Raw genomic sequence first — 18,785 nt, 5'->3', positions numbered from 1 at the left:
GACGACAGACTGGGAAAAAAAGTTTTCTTTTCAAGTCATATATTTAATAGATTTGTATCCAGAATTTTTTTTTTAATTACCTCCTACAGAGGATATGGAGAGAAAGGAATCCTTTTACACTATTGGTGGGAATGCAAATTGGTACAGCCATTATGGAGAAGAGTATGGAGGTTCCTTAAAAAACTAAAAGTAGAGCTACCATATGACACCCTCAATCCCACTCCTGGGCATATATCCAGAGAAAAACATGATCCAAAAGGATACATGTACCCCCAAGGTTCACTGCAGCCCTGTTTACAATAGCCAAGACATAAAAGCAACCTAAATGTCCATCAACAGAGGAATGAATAAAGAAGATGTGGTAAATATATACAATGGAATATTACTCAGCTGTTAAAAAGGTGAAATAATACCATTTGCAGCAACATGAATGGAACGAGAGTGTTAGATGAGTCAGATAGAGAAGGAGAAAAATATCATGACATCCCTCATAGATGGATTCTAAAAAAGAAATTACACAAGTGAACTTACTTACAAAACAGAAAGAGACTCACAGACTTAGAAAATGAACTTATTATGGCTGCTGAGGAGAAGGGACAGTTAGGGACTTTGGGAAGGTCATGTACATACTTCTATATTTAAAATGGATAACCAACAAGGACCTATGGAACTCTCCTCAATGTCATGTGCCAGCCTGGATGGGAGAGGGGTTTGGGGAAGAATGGATATAGGTATCCTCCTGTCCATTGCCACTTGGAATGTAAAATAATATAGCCACTTTTTCTTTAAAAGTTCCTCCTATTATAATAGGTGGGAAGGGGGCAGGGCACAACTTTGGAAAGAGTGACATAGCCCAAGGACACAACACAAACCTATTAAAACCAAATAGGTCCAAGATGGCAGACAAGTCAACCTCCACTGGATCTTGATTCTCAACAAGCTAAATGACACACCCAGCAGCACCATGACAGTTCCCAGTTCAGTTCAGTTCAGTTCAGTCGCTCAGTCGTGACTGACTCTCTGCGACCCCATGAATCACAGCACGCCAGGCCTCCCTGTCCATCACCAACTCCCGGAGCTCACTCAAACTCATGTCCATCGAGTCGGTGATGCCATCCAGCCAACTCATTCTCTGTCATCCCTGTCTCCTCCCACCCCCAATCCCTCCCAGCATCAGACTCTTTTCCAGTGAGTCAACTCGTCACATGAGGTGGCAAAAGTATTGGAGTTTCAGCTTTAGCATCAGTCCTTCCAATGAACATCCAGGATTGATCTCCCTTAGAATGGACTGGTTGGATCTCCTTGCAGTCCAAGGGACTGACAAAAGACCAAGGAGTGGGCAATGGCCCAATTCCTGGAAATCTCCACCTCTTCCAAAATAGTTGGAATAACCCTCCCAATCATTAGCATGTGAGATTAGCCAGCCCATACAAACTAACCATGTCACATTTTCCTGGCTACCCTTGCCCCTCTGTCTGTGGAGGGTGCTTTTCTCTGAATCTGAATAAACCCACTTCTTACCTATCACTTTGTCTCTCACTGAATTCTTTCTGCAACAAGATATCAAGATCCTGAGCTTCTTTAGGTCCTGAAACCAGGTACTGTGGGTTTGGCTTGGTTTGAGCCCTAGCACATGGGTCAACGCCCTATCCAAGGTAAACGGTTTCAATATGACTGAGCAATTTCACTCTCGGTATCAAACCAAGAGACATTAAAACATATGTCAACACACAAGTCTTCTATGCAAATGCTCACAGAAATATTATTCATAATAGCCAGAAACTGGAAACTACCCAAATTTTCATTAGCTGGTTAGTAGATGAACAAAATATTATCCACACAAAAGAGTACTACTCAGTCATGAAAAGGAAAAACTACTACGGATGAATCTCAAAAACGTGCTAAGTGAAAGAAGTCAGACTTGAAAGAGTGTATATTGTGTGTGTGCATGCATGCATGCATGCTAAGTTACTTCAGTCATGTCTGACTCTTTGCGAAACTTGGACCATAGATAGCCCACAAGGCTGTTCTGTCCATGGGATTCTCCAGGCAAGACACTGGAGTGGGTTGCCCTGCCCTCCTCTAGGAGATCTTCCTGACCCAGGGATCGAACCTGCATCTCATGTCTTCTGCACTGGCAGGCAGGTTCTTTACCACTAGTGATACCTGGAAAGCCCCATATATTGTATGATTCCATACACATGAAACTTTCAGAAAAAGGAAATCTATGGATTTGTGCTTTAATAAAGAATATATCTGTGCTCTGCTCCCGGTTCCTGGTATACAGCTTTAAACATCCTTGGAATTTCCTGAGTGGTATAAGTATCTGTTATGCTAATGAAGTGATTCATAGCTTTAGGATCTGGGCTGATCACCAGGAAGACCAACCAAACCATTTAACACAAATCTCAAGTTCTGCCACATCTTTACTGTCTTTACATTGCAAACTCATCTATTGAGAACAAAGCCCAAGAGTCAACAAAGAAAGAAAAAAAGAGGTACAAACAAAATGGTAAAAATTATAACTGGACAGACATTTTTATAAAAAATTAAATTTTTTGGAAATTCAAAATGTTTAAGTTACTTGCTGCTAAACTCACCCCAGCACTACACACAAAATCATTTGGTATATGGAGTACAAAGAAACATTTTCTGTATATCTAAAGCCTTGATTTTCAAAAAAAAGCCTACATTCGCTAATGCTCTCAACCATATACAGCTATATAACCAAAGTAGGCAAGTTTAATAAGTTCAGGGGGAGGTAGTTGGAACTGGCCTTACCCATGTGGAAATAATTGCTTTCCTGGCCTACAGCTCTTCCTATTAGGATCAAAACAGACTGATGTTATCTTAAGAACCCTTCCAATTTTTGAAAAATAAAACCTAAGTGTTCCATAGTTAGCCAGATATTGTCCAGCTATTGTTTGTTTTGTTTAAGGAGAAAATTATGGCACATTTATTTTTGTACTTAAATCAAAAGCAGAGTTACTATTATGAAGAAAATAAGGGCATTCTGAAAGATAATTATCTCAGTTTAGAAAGGCATATACAGAGTTGGTATAGACAAGGCCACCAAGCTTAAACACTGTGATCTGATATTAGTAAAACCTCACCTTGGCCCATGGCCTTCTTTGTATCAGAATTTTCCAAATAAACTGTTTGTTCACCAAGAATATGAAATAATGTGACAGCATACAAATGGCGAGCCATTTAAATTCAATATAGTGACAAGGATAAACTACTAGAGCAAAAATAAAATACAAATTCTGAAGCTCAATGTTTTACAATGCCATTCTGGCATGGATTCTAAATTTTCTAAGCACCTGCTAAAATATAACATGTTGATTTGATTCATGGAATTGGAAAAGTGGGGCAAAAAAATATGAAGTCAGACCAGTCTTCTGCCCCTGGCAGTTCAGTATCTATACCATCTAGACTGATGGCTATTAAGAAACACAACTTTGTAAAAACAAACAATATAGCCAACCCCAGACCTCCTTGAAGTCTTTTTTAATGTTTCGCCACCTTGAAATCATGACTAATGACTCCAGTTATCTCCAACTTTCTGTTCTATAATCAACACTCATTTCTTCCCACCTCATCAAGAGACAGGAACGGCACTTCTTCACGCATGCCTTGTTTATTACAAACACTCTCTAGGCCGTAACCTTGCTCTCCATATCCTATTCTACATTTGTTTTCTCCTTATCAGGGTGTTACCCATTTTCCCCATATGCTTTTTTTAAGCTATACCCTACTTGCTTCTTGAAAGGAAAAAAATCATAGTAACTTTTCTAGGCTAAACTCTTAATAGATTACAGTCGCCTGTCAGCACCCACAGGGGACTGGCTCCAGAACTGCCACAGACGCCAAAATCCACGGATGCTCAGGCTCCTTACATTAAACAGCTTAGTACGGTCAGCCCTACACATATGCGGATGTGGAAACCACAAACACCAAGGTCCGTCTCCATTTGCATGGTTTACCACTACACGCAGAATGAGGAAATCCCTGCCAGAAGGAAAAACAATAAACTTGAAAATATTATTTGGGGACACTCTAAAGTGGTCGGAATTTTTTCTTCCCCCTTAGTGATATGGGGATATGAGAGGAAGCTAGTCAATTTAACAAAGAGCATATTTCAATGGCAACAAATGTGTAAACTTATCTTCATATTGTATTAAAATACAATACATAAATCAAAGGTGTTATCATTGAAGACATAATCCAATATTCCTTGACAGGATTCTTCACTGCTGAGCCACCAGGGAAGCTTGCAGCTATTGGCATAGCTATGGATCCAAAATATCTGTCTCCCATTACCAACGGTTAGAGATGCCCATGTACTCACGTTAATATAGAAAATACATCATCCTACCTAATTCAATAAATAGCTATAATTTAATACAGGCTAAATCCTAATAGACTTACTTTGTATTATTACAAACTAATAATAGCTGCTTTATAAATCTATTTTTCACAGAGTACTGCATGAGTGGATGCTTTTAATCCTATTTAAAGAAGACAACAGGACACTGCATAGCAAGGTCCTAAGTGACAGGTTTATGGACTCTGTCACCGGACTGTAAAGTTTCCTGAGAGCTTAAACCATATTAGTCTCATTTACAGTTAAAACCCAGCACTTTGCATAGTGCCTGGCACTCAATTAATACTTAGGGAAGAAAGGGAGGGGAAGTAACACTAGATTGGGTACCAGTGCCATGTGTTACATCTACCTTTAAGATGCGCTCAGTAAGTATTGCTCACTGATTAAATTTTATAAGCTGCTAGGTACCAGCACTCTACTAGCTTCAGAAACTTCACTACTGGAAATACTAATACATTGTTTATTAAAGACACATATTTCCTTTGTTTCAGTCGCTGCGATCATGTCCGACTCTCTATGACCCTATGGACTGTAACCCATCAGGCTCCTTTGTCCATGGGATTTTCTAGGCAAGGAATACTGGAGTGGGTTGCCATTTCCTTCTCCAGAGGATCTTCCTGACCCAGGAATTGAAAAAATGTCTCCTGCTTAGCAGATGGATTCTTTACTGCTGAGCTACCAGGGAAGCGCATATATTTCCTGAGGTGATATTAAAAGAGAAATAGTTTAAAAAAGAGAGACATAGGTGTTTAGAACAGTCTTTGGGACTCTGTGGGAGAGACTGAGGGTGGGATGATTTGGGAGAATGGCATTGAAGCATGTATATTATCATATGAGAAATGAATCACCAGTCCAGGTTTGACGCATGATACAGGATGCTCGGGGCTGGTGCACGGGGATGACCCGGAGGGAGGATATGGGGAGGAGGGAGGTGGGAGGGGGGTTCAAGAGGAGAAACACATGTACACCTGGGGCGGATTCATGTCAATGTATGGCAAAACCAACCAATATAATATTGTAAAGGAATTAGCCTCCAATAAAAAAATAAAAATAAAATTAAAAAAAAAAGAAATGTAATATTTTCCTTTTAAAAGTTTTCTGCCTTTTGTAAAATGTCTGGAGCAAGAATCTTAAAAGGATGCGGACATTGTGAAAAAATATATATATATTTGCTACTGCTACTGCTGCTGCTAAGTCACTTCAGTCGTGTCCGACTCTGTGTGACCCCATAGACGGAAGCCCACCAGGCTCCCCTGTCCCTGGGATTCTCCAGGCAAGAACAATGGAGTGGGTTGCCATTTCCTTCTCCAATATATATATATTTAATTAAGCAAAAAAAAGATGTAATTTTTAAAATATAAATAAAACTTTACTTCTAGGTTTCCTTATATAAAGAATTTGCATTCATAATAAGAAAATACTTGGTTTAAATATTATATTAAATTGAATATAATTTTAACATAATTTCAACTGTTGGACATGTATCTAATATCTTAATGATCAATTAACTTTGTAACTAAGAATGAATATAAATATGTATATTTTATAGACTCTTCTAGTATTCCTTAAGGCATGAAAAAAAATTTGTTTAGAAATATATCACTGTATTTACCAGTATACTAACACATATATATGGAATTTAGAAAGATGCAAATGATAACCCTGTATACGAGACAGCAAAAGAGACACAGATGTATAGAACAGTCTTTGGGACTCTATGGGAGAGGGTGAGGGTGGGATGATTTGGGAGAATGGCATTGAAACACGTATGTTGTCATATGTGAAACGAATCACTAGTTCAGGGTCAATGCATGTTATAGGATGCTCGGGGCTGGCATGCGGGGATGACCCAGAGGGAGGATAAAGGGAGGAGGGAGGTGGGAGGGGGGTTCAGGAGGGGGAACTTATGTAAACCCGGGGCAAATTCATATCAATGTATGGCAAAACCAAACAATATAATATTGTAAAATAATTTGCCTCCAATAAAAAATAAATTAATTACAAAAAAAAAAAATAAAGGCCTTGGAAATAAAAAAAAAAGAAAGAAATATATCACTGTATTTACGAACTTTATGATTTTAGAATAATATAGCCCTAATATTGGAGAAGGCAATGGTAACCCACTCCAGTACTCTTGCCTGGAAAATCCCATGGATGGAGGAGCCTGGTAGGCTGCAGTCCATGGGGTTGCTAGGAGTCAGACATGACTGAGCGACTTCACTTTCACTTTCCACTTTCATGCACTGGAGAAGGAAATGGTAGCCCACTCCAGTGTTCTTGCCTGGAGAATCCCAGGGACATGGGAGCCTGGCAGGCTGCCATCTCTGGGATCGCAGAGTCAGACACGACTGAAGAGACTTAGTAGCAGCAGCCCTAATATTAAAGCTGAAACTCCAATACTTTGGCCACCTCATGCGACGAGTTGACTCACTGGAAAAGACTCTGATGCTGGGAGGGATTGGGGGCAAGAAGAGAAGGGGATGACAGAGAATGAGATGGCTGGATGGCATCACCAAATCGATGGACATGGGTTTGAGTGAACTCCAGGAGTTGGTGATGGACAGGGAGGCCTGACATGCTGTGATTCATGAGGTCACAAAGAGTCGGACACGACTGAGCGACTGAACCGAACTGAACTGAAGCTTTAAAAATCAGTGGGTGTTTTAATAAATATAGGTACTGGAGCTCTAGGTTAGATCTAACTGACAAAGTCTTTGGGGATGAAGCCCATGGACCAACAGTTTCACAGAGCTCCCTGGACAATTCTCATACACACTCAAGGCTGAGAACCACAAAAAAGAAAGGTTATACAAAGGTGCCTAGAAGCAGAAAATGTTAAAGCTAAATAGGACCGTAAAGATCATCTAATCAACTCATTTTCCAAAGTTATGAATTTGAAGTTGTGAGAAAGTAACTAAATTCTCCAAGATGACAAAGCTAGTAATGCCAGGAGGAGAAACGGGTCTAGTGGCAGGCAGACTAGTGCTTTTTCTGCCACATGAGGCTGCCTTCTCCACGTGGGAGGAAGAAAAAGTATTAACTCTTGACTATACCACAAGCTTAATCAGTATCATCATAAGCATTCAAACACCAAATTCTCAGGGAAATGTGACTTTTATAAAATACTCTTTCTTGAACCTCAAATATTTCCTTTGGAAAGAATGGTGATAAAAAATATCTAAAATGAAAAGTTGTTTTAATCTACAAATGAGCTGAATAATTATAAAGTGCCTGGAAAAGGCACTCAACAAATGTTTCTCTCCATCAACAGCATGACCTTCTCCTTTCCTTTTTGATTCCACACCAAGATATCTCTCCCTAACTCTCAACTATGTCCCTTTTTATATTGTTTCTCCTAACTGGCAACACCTTTTGACCTCTTCTTCAGTGATGCTAATAAATTTCTTCAACACGCAATTTAAGACATGCCTTCTAACAAATCTTCTGAACTAATTTACCCTACTCAAATTACTTGTTTCTTCCCTTATTATTTAAACTGCTCATGCTTTTAAACCATATACTTGCTTATACCTCCTTTTGAAGCTCTGCAATTATAATTACTTCCCCCATTGCTTTGTACTTTTCAATCTCCTTCCATAATTAGAACTAACTTATCAATGGGTTAGAATACAAGCTCCCCAAAGACAAGGACATTTGTCTGTTTTGCTTACCGATGGACTGCAAGCACCTAAAACAATGCCACCAATCCATCCTAAAGGAGATCAGTCCTGGTTGTTCATTGGTAGGACTGATGTTGAAGCTGAAACTCCAATACTTTGGCCACCTGATACGAACAGCTGACTCATCTGAAAAGACCCTGATGCTGGGAAAGATTGAGGGCAGGAGGAGAAGGGGACAACAGAGGATGAGATGGTTGGATGGCATCACTGACTCAATGGATATGGATTTAGATGGACTCCGGGAGTTGGTGATGGACACGGAGGCCTGGTGTGCTGCAGTTCATGGGGTCGCAAAGAGTCGGACTGAGTGACTAAATTGAACTGAAAACAATGCCAGGAATATTAGAAGCTGCTCAAAAAATATTTTCAAGGATTATTTCTCCTTCCATTCATTAGTCTTTCTAACATAAAGACACAGATATGAAACACTAAACTTTTGGGAAAAATGAAGATAGATATGTTTGTACTTTAGAAATTTGCAATTGTTTTTAAAGTTAATAGAGCTGTAACAGATGAATCAACCCCCTGGCTATAGGAAGTCATTAGCTTCTTCATTACATAATACTCTGATTCAATGGATATACAATGGCAGCTAACACAGAGAAGGTAAAGGCTTTAAGTTTTTAAAGTCCTAGAGTTTCAAATCCTGCCTTTCTATGGTGAAGAACTGCTTAACTTGGCTCTCTTTTAAAACTTTGAAATAAGAATAAGTGAAAGTCACTCAGTTGTGTCCAAATTTTTGCGACCCCATGGACTATACAGTCCATGGAATTCTCCAGGCCACAGTATTGGAGTGGGTAGCCTTTCCCTTCTCCAGGAGATCTTCCCAACCCAGGGACAGAATCCAGGTCTCCCACATAACAGGCGGATTCTTGACCAGCTGAGCCACCAGGGAAGCCCAAGAATACTGGAGTGGGTAGGCTATCCCTTCTCCAGGGGGTCTTCCTGACCCAGGAATAGAACCAGGGTCTCCTGCATTTCAAGTGGATTCTTTACCAGTTGAGCTACCAGGTAAGCTCCTGAATTAAGAACAACCTAATGAAAAAACACTAATTTCTGGATTATTCAAGTTCAAGCTATATAACAGTATATAACTCTTGAAATACATAAATTTAAGAGAGCAATTTTGTCTTTTTTTAAAAACAACTTGTTTCATCCTATACATAAGTAAGGCTGAAAGTACGATTATCGCTTTCTTGAAAAAGTTTTAAAACTACAATTTTTGAGTCAAGTACATTTAAAAACTATTTTTGATAATTTTACAAGATAGCCTTCCAAATAAACACACTACAAAATTCTACTCCCCCAAATTACCTGCTTTATAGCATTTTTATGCAATTTAATCAAAATACAAAACTCCAGCCAACCCATACACAGGACTGTACAAAGAACACATCAACATGGGGAGGCATCCAGGGACAAAACAGCATTGTGAAGGGTCACTATTTTTCTCTCTTCATTTTACGCCATACATTTCACCACACATATGAAAAGGTAACAGTGATAATTAGAATGCATCAAAAATATATGGCTAATTACATAATCTCAGAGGTCTTAGCTATTAAGCTACAGCTAATTTTCAACTGTCAAACTACAGGACAACTGCATGAATAGAAAACTCTAAGTAAGTGAATACACTGAGGGAGATTATATTATATAGTGGAATGAATGGGTTTTAGAGACACACTGGGGTTCACATCTTAGGACTCCCATCTCCCAGTTGTCTGATCATAGGCAAAACGTTTAACTTCTCTGAGACTTGGTTTATCTATAAAATGGGCATATTTCTCCCTTGCAGAGTTGTGATGAAGATTTAAAAGGATAATGTGTCATTCATTTGCTTAAATTCTCTAATGATTCATTATAACTTAGAAAAAAATTACAAACCCCTTCAAAAATTACCTTCTTACTTTCAAAGAAAAGAATCATGTTTTCTGGTCTGAACATTTCTTAAAATATGCAAGTAGAAATGTTCAACAGGTAGACAAAACATAGGCTTAAAGTCGGAATTGAGGGAAGGGTAGGGCTTCTCTGGTGGATCAGTGGTAAAGAATCCACCTGCAATGTAAGAGATGTGGGTTAAATCCCTGGGTCAGGAAGATGTCCTGGAAAAGGAAATGGCAACCTATTCCAGTTTTCTTGCCTGGGAAATCCCACAGATAGAGGAGCCTGGTGAACTACAGTCCATAGGGTCACAGAAAGTTGGATACACTTAGCAACTAAACCACCACCACCACAGGAAGGGTACACAAGAGACAAGCAAAGCTCAGTGTCATCAAGCATTCAGATCACAAATTTATTCAAAGACTAAGATGCTTACTCCTTGGAAGGAAAGTTATGACCAACCTAGATAGTATATTAAAAAGCAGAGACATTACTTTGCCAACCAAGGTCCATCTAGTCAAGGCTATGGTTTTTCCAGTGATCATGTATGGATGTGAGAGTTGGATTGTGAAGAAAGCTGATCACCGAAGAATTGATGCTTTTAAACTGTGGTGTTGGAGAAGACTCTTGAGAGTCCCTTGGACTGCAAGGAGATCCAAGCAGTCCATTCTAAAGGAGATCAGTCCTGGGTGTTCATTGGAAGGACTGATGCTAAAGCTGAAACTCCAATACTTTGGCCACCTCATGTGACGAGTTGACTCACTGGAAAAGAGTCTGATGCTGGAGGGATTGGGGGCGGGAGGAGAAGGGGACGACAGAGAATGAGATGGCTGGATGGCATCACGGACTCGATGGATATGAGTTTGAGTGAACTCCAGGAGTTGGTGATGGACAGGGAGGCCTGGTGTGCTGTGATTCATGGGATCGCAAAGAGTCGGACACGACTGAGCAACTGAACTGAACTATCTTTGTAACTCTGATACACCAGTCTTTATTCCTCCTACCTGATATCATTGTCATGAAGTTACTTATTCAGTTCAGTTCAGTTCAGTTCAGTCGCTCAGTCGTGTCCGACACTTTGCGACCCCATGAATCACAGCACGCCAGGCCTCCCTGTCCATCACCAACTCCCGGAGTTCACTCAAACTCATGTCCATCGAGTCGGTGATGCCATCCAGCCATCTCATTCTCTGTCGTCCCCTTCTCCTCCCTCTCCCAATCCCTCCCAGCATCAGAGTCTTTTCCAGTGAGTCAACTCGTCGCATGAGGTGGCCAAAGTATTGCAGTTTCAGCTTTAGCATCAGTCTTTCCAATGAACACCCAGGATTGATCTCCTTTAGAATGGACTGGCTGGATCTCCCTGCAGTCCAAGGGACTCTCAAGAGTCTTCTCCAACACCACAGTTCAAAAGCATCAGTTCTTCGGCGATCAGCTTTCTTCACAGTCCAACTCTCACATCCATACATGACCACGGGAAAAACCATAGCCTTGACTAGATGGACCTTGGTTGGCAAAGTAATGTCTCTGCTTTTTAATATGCTATCTAGGTTGGTCATAACTTTCCTTCCAAGGAGTAAGCATCTTTTAATTTTATGGCTGCAATCAGCATCTGCAGTGATTTTGGAGCCCAAAAAAATAATGTGACACTGTTTCCACTGTTTCCCCATCTATTTCCCATGAAGTGATGGGACCAGATGCCATGATCTTCGTTTTCTGAATGTTGAGCTTCAAGCCAACCTTTTCACTCTCCTCTTCCAAAGTAATTCTCTATTATTGACCAGACACTAAAATTTAGCACAGTCCCAGGCGCAAGTGATAAAGAACTTGCCTGTCAATGCAGGAGACATAAGAGACATTGGTTCTATCCCTGCCGGGAAGATCCCCTGGAGGAGGGCATGGCAATCCACTCCAGTATTCCTGCCTGGAGAATGCCCATGGACAGAGGAGCCTGGTGGGCTACAGTCCATAGGATTGTAAAAAGTCAGACACAACTGAAGTAACTAGGCTTGCATGCAAGTGGAATCTGGACTCAGACTCTAGTCAGTTCCAGACTCAACCATAACAAATATTTCTACCCTTTTACAGGGTTTTTCCCATGTAGTGGTGCCACTGTTCCCCCAACCAGAGTAAGCTCCCCTGGAGGCAAGAACCATATTATATCATCTATTCTCATAGCACTTAGCCGACCATGTCCAAAAATATCTATGCCACTTACACATACACATATTCAATGATTTCTTTGTTTTCCTTTGTCTGAATTGTTTATTTCCCAAAATTAAATAATTAAAACTAATTTGTAGCCTACTCCAGCTACCATTTACTGAATACTCACTACGCATCACTCTGTATTTTTTAATCTACAGAATATTATCATATTTTATCAACTCTAAAATATCATAGACTTAATTTCAGAGGTGTTAAGATGAGAAAAATAGTAAATGGTGACTATGAGGTGTCACTGATTAGAAGATATATTCCATTTTCAGAGATCTTAAAATGCAAGAAAAAATATGCAAGAAAGGGCTTAAAAATTTTGTCCTCATTAATACCTGTTAACCAGGTATTATTCTTACAATCTTCAGTTACAATCTTCAGTAACTGGTGCAGGAATGAATCAGAAGCAAGCTGATTTAACTACTTCCTCTCCATAAAGTAAAATACATACATGTGCCATATGTGTTGACATGCTCAGAAGAATACTTAAAAAACTGTCTTGCATATATTTACTTTCCCAAACTTTTTATAAAGATAAAGATCAAAAGATCACTGATCACTCCCATTAAAAAAATCATAGTAATTACTAAAACCTAAAATTCATACTGAAAAATTTTAGGCAGATAAATATGCCCAACTTTATTAATGGCAATATTTTTTTCTCTCAAAATGGCAACATAGACTTTAGTTTGTTGAGAATACAAAGAGATGAATTAAGTATTTTTCATAGACAAAGTATATATTACAAATCAATACCAAAGTAATTTGCCAATATACATACAATTAAACATTTAAAGGCATATAATTTCCAAATGACTGTACATTTTCACCTAAGAGAGTGATATATCTATTGACTGATAAATTTTATAATCACACAATAATAGTTCCAGTTAACTCCTTAGATATTTACTCACATCCACTATTAAATGTTTAAGGTCTCAAATTATATATATTACATTAAATTATACAGACCTTAATTCCAGAATAAAAAGAAAGCACCATATTTTATCCATAAGTATTTGCTTGTAGAATAGAAAAGGGAACATGGCAATGTGACATTATATTCAACCTCAACCTAAAGATATCTTAGTAAGGAAGTGAATAAAGAAAAAGCAGATAGAGTGGTAATGGAACCAGTAATAATTTGGTAATGAAAATTTATTTCAGGTACTAGATTTTTTTAAGAATTGGCAGGAGCATTTAGAAAAATCTAAACTTAGACTCTTAGTTGAGCCTCAACTACAAGAAAGGACAGACTAAACTCCATTTTCTCCCTCCCTCTACCCTTCCTTCTGCGAGAAATACTAACATTTCAAATTATTTTATGTTAAGAAAGACGTATCACAATTGTAGAACATAAAACAGGAAGAAAGAAAGAAGTATGGGGCTATTTTCAATAAATATATATGTATTTGAAAAAGTTATTATTAAATGTCATTTTCTTTTAAGAGTAAAAACAATTGGTAACCAAAGATTAAAAGGTTCAGCAATTTATATTCAACCCAAGATCAGGTTCTAATATGACTTAACTGAAATTGATTTGTAGGTCAGATTCACTCAGTATTATGTACTTCAGATATTTTCAATTTGTTATATTAATTTAAAAAACACTATGAATTAAGAACTAATAAGTATATAAAAATTCTCATCTTACTTCTCCATTTCTTAATGTTGTGATGACTCCTCTTGCTACACCCATTCTAAATAGTGTTTCTGTGGCCTGTGAATTTAAAAGAAAAGAAAAGCAAGGATATATCATCTGTAATCCATATTCAACTGTACATTCCAACACCAAAATGCAAAACACTCAATATTACATTTTTTAGGAACTTCTAAAGAAGCATGAATAAGGTATAATAGGCTTTATACTATACTTCAAAAATATCATTTTGGGAACATTTTAATGTTATAAAGAGCTTAAACTGCAATGTTTCAAAGGTTATTTTGATCTGCTATTATCATTTCACACCTACAGTTTCAAATTAGAACACTTAAATAAGTATAAAACTTAGTTGATTGGTACTGAAATACTGACAGAAAATGAAGTAATTCTACGATGTCATGTATTAAATAGCACCTGAAAAGACTTACTACTTTCTATACACTAACAATGAACAACCCTAAAAGGAAACTAAGAATTTTGTTTATAACAGTATAAAAAAAATTTTAAGACATAGGAATAAATTTAACCAAAGAAGCAGAAGACTTATTCACTGAAAACTAAAAAACACTGCCCAGAGATCTAAAAATATAAATAAATGGAAAGACAACCTGTGCTCATCAATTAAAAGACATAATATTGCTAAGATATCAATACTATCCAAAATGACCTATAGAGTCAATGCTATTCCTATCAAAATTCCAATGATTTCTTTACATAAATACAAAACTCCATCCTAAAATTCATATGCAACCCCAAAGACCCCAAACAGCCAAAATAATCTTGACAAAGAGGAACAAAGTTGGAGGACTCACACCGTCCGATTTCAAAACTTACTTTAAAGCTACAGTAATCATAAAGATGTGTATAGGCCAAAGAAATAGACAAGAGAACCTGAAAACAAAGTTTATAAACAGTCTAATGATGTTCAAGAAAGGTACCGAGGCCATTCAATGGAGAAAGGACAGTCTTTTTAACAACCGGTACTGGGAAAACTGGACAAACAGTACTAAATTTGTGAATTCAGCACAACATGAACATAATTTCAACCCATAGCTCAGAGAGAGTTAAAATAGGCCATTAATAGGGAGGAAGAAGGGTTATCCATACACACAAACAAAAAACAAGCGATAAATGAATGACTTTGCTATGACAGATTTTTATACAAACAAAAAACAAGCGATAAATGAATGACTTTGCTATGACAGATTTTGACAAACACATATACAACTAGATGTTGAAAGATTTACAGACATTTTTATTAAAAGAAAAAATGTACCAATAATACATTGTATTTTTTTCCATTCTTAATGATATGTACACTAAATTACATCTTCCATCTTCCTGTTTCTTTTGTAAACCTTATTTAATCTAGTGATGTGATTAACAGGCCTCATCTAGGTCAGGTTAGTTACTGTATATATTTGAGAAGCAAAAGGGGAAAGGCAGAGGCAGCAAGCACTTGGGATAAAATACACAACTTCTCTAAACCACATCAAACTACTTTACTCTTTTGTGACTCACAAACCTGAGGCAGTTTGAAGATTTAATTATTCTTTTACACTTTCTCCAATAGAGAAGAACACTAAATTCAATCTTTTGTTTCCAACTAAATTGATTTATTTCATGAGCTCTTCCCACCAACATTTTTAAGGACATCTCATTCTGACAGCTCTCTGTCAATCCAGCTCAACTTCCTTTGATTCTATAGCAAAGCACTGGAGTGGACAACATTCTTTTGACCTCTACTAAAGAGACTGCTTTTAATTTATTTGTACCCAAACAATGACTAACAAGTGTCCGAAACAATGAGATACAGGTCTAATTCTCAGCACCTGTAAATTTACCACTAACAAATTCTTCATTGAAATTTCCCTCTCTCTGAGCTTTGATAATAACTAAAATGATTAATACTAAAAATATTCATTAAACATTTGTCAGTGGCAGAGAAAAAAACCATCTGTAGGTTTTCAGTTAAAAATAGGTTAGCAAGAGTGACTGCTTTTAGGAAACGTGTTGGATAAAGCAACTCAGGGACGTGAAATCTAGATGTAAGAAATGCAAAGTTGAAGAATGGATCATTGTGTTTGGGTGTGTGGGTACATGTATGTATGTGTGTGTGTGTGCATGCGTGTACACGCACAAGCCAAAGAGAGATCCAGAAGGATCTTTTCTAATATTCTATCATGTACATATACCATTGGCTAACAGTAAAAAGAAAAAGGGAAAAATAAAAGTGACAATTTTCATACACTAAAAGATAAAATAGATATAAAACAGAATTTTGGAACAGTGTAAAATAAGACAAGCAATACTACACTGAATGGCTCCCAAAGTGAAAATAATCAAAATTCAACAGAGACTCATGTTCTTACAGTCCAATGCATTTTAACTCATTATATCAACACAAAATAAGTCATCTTAACAAGAAATATGTACTTAACAGACTTCACCTTGAAAATCATCATATTGCAGAAAGACTTCAATGGGTTAAATTAATATGCAGTTTATACATATAAATACAAAAGCTGTATTTAGCATATATTTATTTCCTATTTCCTATATTTACTTCCTAATAGTCAAGCAACTAGACTTCTAGTTATCTTACTCCCACTATTTACTATCTTGGAAAGCCTCAGACAAGTTGCCAAGATAAGTCAATAAGACCTGACCTCCTCTGTAAAAAGGTGACAGTTAATCTCAACCTGTATTCCTGTGTTGGTCAGTGGTTCTGTTAATGTATGTGAAAAGCTCAGTAAAGAGCTACATAAAGGTAAAATAGAGAATCCAGCGTCTACTTTAGGATTTCGTGAGATGAAAAGATGTTTGATAAAACACTCATTTTTATGTATTTCCAGGGCCTTAAAAAAAATTAAATAAAGATTAAGAAAGCAGGTTTTAGAAACAAGCTGTTCAGTTCAAAATCTAGCTTTGCTATTTATAAGATGTGTGATCCAAACAATCAACTTATTTCTTTGAGTGCAACTTCACGATTAACAAAGTCAAGATAACAACAGTATGGAACTCAAGGAAAATTATAACTGTTCAATAGATGATTTTATTACTATTCATATCCTAAAGGAAATACAAAATTCCAATTCTAGCTTAAAAAGTGGTCATCAGATTACAGTTAGAAACACAATTAAAAACTATATAAAAACTAGATGGGAATTTAAAATGTACTATATAAAACAGTCAACCACAATTAGCACATTATCCCATATGGCTATTTATTTATGCTAACATTCTTGACAACAGGAAATAAAGAAAACTTACATTACTTCAAAAAGATTAATTTAGCAAAAGAAATAATATGCAATAGTCATTCCCCAGCTGTTTATCCTGGCCACAGAAAAAAAAGAGATTTAAATACTGAAGCTTTTAAGCACCAGATGCTTTCCTTCTTTATGATGATAAAAATCCGTTCTGTTCAGTCGCTCAGTCGTGTCCGACTCTTTGTGACCCCGTGAACTGTAGCCTACCAGGCTTCTCCATCCATGGGATTCTCCAGGCAAGAATACTGGAGTGGGTTACCATTTCCTTCTCCAGGGGATCTTCTTGACCCAGGGATTGAACCCGGGTCTCCCGCATTGGAGGCAGACGCTTTAACCTCTGAGCCACCATAGGAAAATTGAGCATTAGCTATCTCAGTTCAGTTCAATTCAGAAGCTCAGTCATGTCCGACTCTTTGCGATCCCATGGACTGCAGCACGCCAGGCCTCCCTGTTCACCACCAACTCCCGGAGTCCACCCAAACCCATGTCCATTGAGTTGGTGAGGCCGTCTAACCATCAAATCCTCTATCGTCCTTTCTCCTCCCGCCTTCAATCTTTCCCAGCATCAGAGTCTTTTCTAATGAGTCAGTTCTTCACATCAGGTAGTTTCAGCTTTAGCATCAGTCCTTTCAATGAATATCCAGGACTGATTTCTTTTAGGATTGACACTGGATCTCCTTGCAGTCCAATGGATTCTCAAGAGTCTTAACCAACACCACAATTCAAAAGCATCAATTCTTCAGCACTCAGCTTTCTTTATATTCCAACTCTCACATCCATACATGACTACTGGAAAAACCAGAACTTTGACTAGATGGACCATTGTTGGAAAAGTAATGTCTCTGCCTTTTAATATCCTGTCTAGGTTGGTCATAGCTTTTCTTCCAAGGAGTAAGCGTCTTTTAATTTCATGGCTGCAGTCACCATCTGCAGTGATTTTGGAGCCCAAAAAATAAAGTCAGCCACTGTTTCCACTGTTTCCCCATCTATTTGCCATGAAATGATGGGACTGGATGCCATGATCTTAGTTTTTTGAATGTTGAGTTTTAAGCCAACTTTTTCACTCTCCTCTTTCACTTTCATCAAGAGGCTCTTTAGTTCTTCTTCACTTTCTGCCATAAGAGTGGTGTCATCTGCATATCTGAGGTTATTGATATTTGTCCCATCAATCCTGATTCCAGCTTGTGCTTCATCCAGCCCAGCATTTCGCATGATGTACTCTGCATAGAAGTTAAGCAGGTTGACAATACACAGCCTTGACGTACTCCTTTCCTGATTTGGAACCAGTCTGTTGTTCCATGTCCAGTTCTAACTGTTGCTTCCTGACCTGCATACAGATTTCTCAGTGAGCTACAAGGGAAGCCCAAGAATACTGGAATGGGTAGTCTATCCCTTCTCCAGTGAATCTTCCCTACCCAGGAACTGAACTGGGGTCTCCTGCATTGCAGGCAGATTCTTTACCAACTGAGCTATGAGGGAAGCCCTGTTAGCTATCTGCTCCTAACTAAAGAATCACAGCATGACAAAAATCTAGTCATATACCTTCAAAATACACAAAGGCATTAGCTTAGCAACCGAGACCTTTATGAAGTCCCCAAACCTTTCTCATATTCTTCCCTCCAGGCAGCTGCCTACAGCCCACAGCTTTCTGGCTCACGAATTACAGTTCATAACCTCAGGGCCCT

At 38.0% G+C, this 18,785-nt stretch overlaps 1 protein-coding gene across 2 annotated transcripts in view; it reads right to left on the bottom strand.

Annotated features, from left to right (window-relative positions):
- TMEM135 (transmembrane protein 135) overlaps window positions 1–18,785 on the bottom strand; it is a 279,124-nt gene that overhangs the window by 149,774 nt on the left and 110,565 nt on the right. Inside the window, exon 5 of one of the 2 annotated variants that reach the window (XM_055416171.2) lies at window positions 13,820–13,885. The exons of the other annotated variant lie outside the window; for it this stretch is intronic. Within the exon in view, the coding sequence (XP_055272146.1) occupies window positions 13,820–13,885 (66 nt within the window). The remainder of the gene's footprint in view (window positions 1–13,819; window positions 13,886–18,785) is intronic. 2 annotated transcript variants of the gene reach the window in all.

Source organism: Moschus berezovskii, chromosome 25 (assembly GCF_049115385.1).
Source record: "Moschus berezovskii isolate FMDL1 chromosome 25, NW_MosBer_1.0, whole genome shotgun sequence".
Lineage (NCBI taxonomy): Eukaryota > Metazoa > Chordata > Mammalia > Artiodactyla > Moschidae > Moschus > Moschus berezovskii.
This window is presented reverse-complemented; position numbering and strand designations above follow the sequence as displayed.